This window comes from Mus caroli, chromosome X, assembly GCF_900094665.2.
Source record: "Mus caroli chromosome X, CAROLI_EIJ_v1.1, whole genome shotgun sequence".
NCBI classification, from domain to species: Eukaryota; Metazoa; Chordata; class Mammalia; order Rodentia; family Muridae; genus Mus; species Mus caroli.
In genome coordinates, this window is record NC_034589.1 from 1,078,097 (window position 1) to 1,084,096 (window position 6,000).

Below are 6,000 nucleotides of genomic sequence, written 5' to 3' on the forward strand. Positions count from 1 at the left end.
TAAGGTACATGATATAGAATGAGTTCTTGCTAAAGCTCAATTTCTTTATTAAGGCATGTGACTAGTGAGTAGGGGTAACTATCCGATCTGAACTGGGAGTAGATATACCTACTTTCTTTAACCATCTTTGTCAATCACTTTAAAAAGCTTATAGAGATAATTAAAGAATGTCAACTAACATTTTGACCTTACTCTTGCTGTTGTTTCCCAGGAACAGGCTTCTGACACTCGCAGTTTAAGTCGTAGGTTTAGAATGAAATTCCCCAAGCTGGGGAAGAAGAAACAACGAGAAGAGGGAGAAAAGCCTAAATCAAGCCAAAGATTCCCTGGTTTTCTTGGTAAGTCTCTTCCAGAGTCATAAAAGTCATGAACAATAGCTTGGATATCTCCAAGAGACCTGGAAGTAACTTCAGAAATGTTTATGGGCATGTTGTAAAGGGAGAATCCAGGAGGAAGCTGGTATTAGGTAATGTCAAAGGAGTTAGAGAATGGTATGGATAATGACTAGTAACAGGAGAACCTGTGAAGGAGTGGTCCTGTGTGAGCTCTATGGACAAAAAGAACTGCAACCAGACAATTTTACTGCTTGACCCATGCCTACAGTTAGGGGACAGTTTCATTGTCCCATCAAAATCCCTTCTCCCTGTTATAGAGTCTCTGGATACAGGGATAAAACTTGTACCATATAGATTTTGTTTTTTATACCATTCGTCCTTATAATTGCTCTGAAGTACTGTTGAAATGTGAATGAGTCTCAGAAGAAGACTACTAGAATTTGTAGTTGTCCCGATTCTGATGCCTATGGTCTCTCCTAAGTTCGAGGCTTAGTCAACATGGATGTTGGATAGAGCTTTAGTGGATATGTGAGAGTACAGTGAGGGAAGCCCAGTTGGTTTGGCTTTAATGAAGAAAGGTTTTACAGATGCCAAGAGGAAATCTTTTGGCTCTAATGCTATTTTTCTTGGCTATGGCCCAGCTTGTTTGACTCCTTAAGTATTTGACATTCAGAAATCTCTAGTGTTTGAAAGTATTTTTTTTTTTTTGTAGACTTAGGCTGAGTCCAGAGCAGTTGCACAGATGATCAGGTTCCAAACATTAATCTTACTTGCATTTAGTTAGTTATGGTCTCAGGTGACTTTCTGATACAGAGATGGTTGGCACTGTAGGATAAAACGAGTCTGTCTCCAGCCACTCTGCCCTCTCTGGGGCTTATATATTTAAGCATCTGGCAAAGTACTAACTTCATTACTTCATTATTCTACTTTTTTTTTTTCTCTGAAGGCAAGTTCTGGCGTCGCAGAAATCGTAGCAATCAAGCAAAAGCTGATGACCCTCCAACACCTTCAAGTTCTCAACTATAATCCTTGAAAGCTGGAAGGAGAGCTCTCAACACAGAATTCTACTAAAAACTCTCAAGACCTCAAGAAAGGCTGAACTAAATTATTTCTGAACAAACATGAGCACCACCAAGAAAGACCCTCCAAATCCTTATACTAATATGTTTTCCCCGGACTTAATCAGATCACCTTAGAGGGTTACATTTTTCTCGTTGGCCAAAGATTCTTGTTCCGAGTTGTCTTGTTCAGTTCTTCTCGTCGTGTACCTTGGGCAACTACAGTGTTTATTGGGGACAGGCTCTCTATGAATGGCCTGGGAGCTATGAGAATGTATGGGAGTGCATCTCGTTAGGAAATATTAGAATGGGGGTCTTTCACTTGGAGAGAAACTGTTGACACCAAGGAATAAATGAGTGACCAACTCTCAGAAAGATGAGGAAGGGGAAGGGTGTCTAGGCTTGGTTGTGTTTCTCCTCCAGTCCCTGCCAATTGCAACTTGAATTTCAAAAGATGGCTCCTAGTTGGCTTAAGAAGATGAGAACAAGGTCCTGGGGCTTGTCCACTCATCTGTTACAATGACTATGTGAATCTTTTCTTGTAGATATAGGACTCTCCTCTTCTCTCTTTTCTTTCTCCTCTCATCTCATTTCCTCTTCTCTCCTCTACCACCTCTTCTCTTCATCTCTTCTCTCTCCTCTCACTTCTCTCTTCCTCCTCCACCTCCTTCTTCTCTCTAATCTCTCTCCCTTTCTGTTTTCTTTCCTTTCCATCTCCCCTTCTCCTCCACTTTCCTCTATTACTCCTTATCTCCCCATAAACTCTTTGTGTTTTTCCATGTGTACATGTATGTCTTTGCACATGTCCAGGTGGTGCTCTCGTGGCTGGGTGGGCCCACTGGTTGGAACTCACCCCTCATGGCAACCATACAGGCTCCTGTACTTTTGCCTTGATCCCAGCCTGCATGTCTCCATGGAGTGCTTGCCTGCATTCTCGCTGGATTTTTTAACTAAATGTTTTGCCGCTGTGCTGCAGTATAGATTATATACAGAGACATAAAGATGTACATATATATACATATATATTTTTAAGAACTGAAAATACAACTCGACCTCTAAGTGACCCTCTAATTTATTATGATAACCCAGGAATCCCTCCTCATCCCTATTACCCTATACACATATACACTCTACCAACTGCCCTAGTTCTTGGTGGAGCTTCTAATCTTTTGGTGCATTTTTTAGTGTCTTAGAAGTAGCTGGGGTCTATATAGCCCAGCTAATTCTGACATCCACTTCTGAGCCAGGCCACAGAAGGGGAACAAAAACACCAATGCCCTGCCAAAAGGGCCCAGCTGGCATGCTGCCATTTAGCTCTGTTTCTCCTGGCTCTACATCAGTAACTGCCCAAGCTATATCACCCTCCTCCCCAATAAAAAGATGACAAAGAGCTCTACCCTTTAAATGTCTAAGTCAGGGTCTACCTGACAATAAAACCACAACCCATCCCCTTCCCCAAAAGCTTAATCTGGGCCTGCAGCTATTAGATAAGCTGTTGGGTCACTCCTCAAATTATCTTCAAATCTCATATCTTACCCCCCCCCCGAGTATAAGAGGGGCAGTCAGAGTGACCAGAAAGAACATTGATCTGGGAAAACAAAGGCTAAAAGCCTCTGCTTCCCCACTGTTCTGCTTCCAAGGTGTTTTCATGAACATAGTTGGTCTAAATTGCTCCAATCTCAGTCAAGTAAATCTGCTGAAAGTGCAGTGCTCAGAAAGAATGCCTCTGGTCTGCCTCTCCTCTTCACCCTCAAGTCATACCTTTTTGAACAAGTCCCTTCCCACTTATCAAGAAAAAAAAAATCCAGAAAACTGCCCTTTTCTCACTGCTCAGCCAAACTTAGCGTGCTCAATTACCTTACTCAGTCCAATGGCTGGTTTACTGAGGTGCACAATCCAGACTTCGATCACTGGTTCTTAACTTTCTAGAACACCACCAGCCTAACCCACTTAAACCAGCTGCCTGTGTTCCACCTCTTCAAGGGTGAGAAAAAGAGACTAACAATGGGGTAGTCCCCAAACGTCCGATAGCTGTGCCAAACAACAACAAAAAAAATGTCCTAGCTCTACAACTGGAGAAGAAATTCAATGGGAAAAGACGACAGAAAACGTGTAAGACTCAAATAACAGAATTTGTACTTGTTGACAGTGTATGTATTTGAGGGGAGTGCTGTTGCAGTGTCTCTGGTTTTCTCTTATGCCTCTTTCTTCCCAGGAGGAGGTATCAGATCAAACCACCAAGGTTCCTCCTTGGTTGCAGGAATGAATACCTGCACAGACACATTCACAGAGTTGGGATCCATCTTAAATTTTCTCAGAAGAGTCTTTTCCAAGGATCATTTATAAATAAGCAAATTTAAGGAAACAGAAGGAAATCTTAGGAAACCGTAGCCTTATCTTGGTAGTGACTAAGCAGGGCTATGTCTTGTAATTATTTTTATCACAATGATAGTCAACTGGAACAGGACCCCATCTCTGCCTATTTTGCTGAAGTACTACTGTAGGTCTTTGTGTACTGCAATGCTGCTGTTGCTCTGTTGTACCATCTGAATTCCCACTCACTTTCCCTGTCCCCCCACCTGAGTCAGAGTGCTATTGAATGACACCCATAGGATGGGGACTTGAACCAAATGTGGAGCAAAACTGATAAGCTAAGAAACCAACTTGGCTTGTTAAAATGGTCCAGATATCATCTAAATTGCTTAGTTACCAATTTCTTTTCCTGAGAAAGGAAGATGACATGCTAAGAACTTGTTCACACATCTACAAAGTAAGAAGGGATCTCCCTCCCTCTCTCCCTTCTTTCCTCCCTCCCTCCCTAGCTACCTACCATCTCCCCCTCTCCTCTCTCTTTCTCTCTCCCCCACTTTCTCTGAAGTTAACTTAGCCCCTAAGAACATGGGCTCCTTTCAAGATTTCATTGTTGACTATTTGAAGAACTACAGTTGTTCAGGTGGTGGGACTGGAAACCAAGTATCTGCCAGAGTTATGTACAGAAATCATTAAGAGTCAAAACTCTGGGGTTTGATTGTGTCTTTGGTAGTACTTTCTGCAGAATTGATTGAATGGCTAATTCTTGGCCAGAAGGACATTAGGGAAGGAAAAATCTGAATAGAGTTAAGGTGCCACCAACCACTTCTGGCATTGATACTATAGGAGGTCACCAGCTATCCTATAAAGCCCTCTGTTACACCAAAGAAGGTTAAGAGAAGGATAAAAAGTAATAAAAGGTGGCCAGAAGAAATTTGGGGGGATCAGCATCATCTTCCCACAGGACACAGTAGAATTTTAGTTGTATAACATATGGAAACTATTACCAAAGAGATCAGACCTCATTCATACTTTCCCATTGGATAAAGGACCTTGATTGGCTTTATGGTTATGGAGTTGCATTCGTCTGCTAATCTGTAATACATTGTTGCTTTCTATTCTGTGTTCTGTGTTTTCTCAAAGGCCCTGCAAAATAAGTAGCAGGGCCAGGGCCTGGTTAGGGGAGGAGGCTGGAATAGTCATGGAATAACAGAAAAAAATGCAGAAGGAAAAGATCCACAAAGTGTGCCTATTCCTTTTAGCCCTCCCCACAAAGTGGAACACCAGTCCTCACAGTTGTAATTGCTTCTTAAAATATTTTAATAAATGGATAAATAGCATCAATATCTACATCTTCTCACTTCTTTCAACTTGGAGGGGGTGATAGTTAAATGGGGCTGAATGTTACTTATTGGATTGAGGTGGTCTGTTAAGCTCTCAATAGGCTACCAACAGGTACCAGTGGCAGGAAAGACTAGGCAGCAAAACACAAACCAGGACTGGCCCTTCATTGTGATTTTAATACTACAAGTGCTGCTGAAGCTGGTTATAAAACCTAAGGACATTTCTGTGCGGAAATACCTGCCACCCTAATTGCTCTACAAGTCCCTTATCTGCAGGACACAGACACAGGTCAGTAACATCAGTTAGTAGAGGAGTAAAGCAGGATGAGAAAAATCAATGCAATGTGTTTTCCTAACAGACAACAACTACTACTCTGCCTTCCACAAGAATCTGAGGTTGGAATGGCTCTGTTTAGAGACAAAGTCGGTCAGCCCTGCTACTGAACATAGTTTAGGGTCATTGAATTGGTTGTTTTGCTGCCAAGCCTGGTTACCTGAGTTCAATCTTTAAGACACATATGAGTCCCAAATATTGTCCTCTGAGCACAAACATGTTCTATGTCATGTATATACACACACAATGAAATAAAATAGTTTAATTTCTGCCACACACATGTAGTCACCTTGGGAATCCAGATATTAGTTATATTTACTTCATAAGCATCTAAGGATACAGCAGACATGGATTCCACATAAAATTCTATATAGTTAATAATTTAAGTCATAAATCCTTAACTTGCCAAATAGTAAAAATTACTTGGAGACAATACATTACTGACATTCAGGACCACATTTCAGGCTATCCTTCTAAAAACTACATTCCTGGGCTTTGGGGGTTGACAGCTCTGCTGTGGAAGAGATAGTTAACACTTTTGTTTTGCATATAGCAGAGTATTGAAGCACTATCAGAGTTGGACACCTCACCCCAGTCAGAAGTAGCAAGATCAACAAAAC

General features: G+C 41.6%; 1 protein-coding gene across 2 annotated transcripts in view; it reads left to right on the forward strand.

Annotated features, from left to right (window-relative positions):
* Dgkk (diacylglycerol kinase kappa) overlaps positions 1-5,043 on the forward strand; it is a 137,448-nt gene extending 132,405 nt beyond the window's left edge. Inside the window, exons 28-29 of one of the 2 annotated variants that reach the window (XM_021153875.1) lie at positions 212-338; positions 1,282-1,361. In XM_021153875.1, the coding sequence (XP_021009534.1) occupies positions 212-338; positions 1,282-1,361 (207 nt within the window). Of the gene's footprint in view, positions 1-211; positions 339-1,281 lie in introns of both variants that reach the window. The other variant, XM_021153876.1, reaches the window with a different exon arrangement.
* The last annotated feature ends 957 nt before the right edge of the window (positions 5,044-6,000 follow it).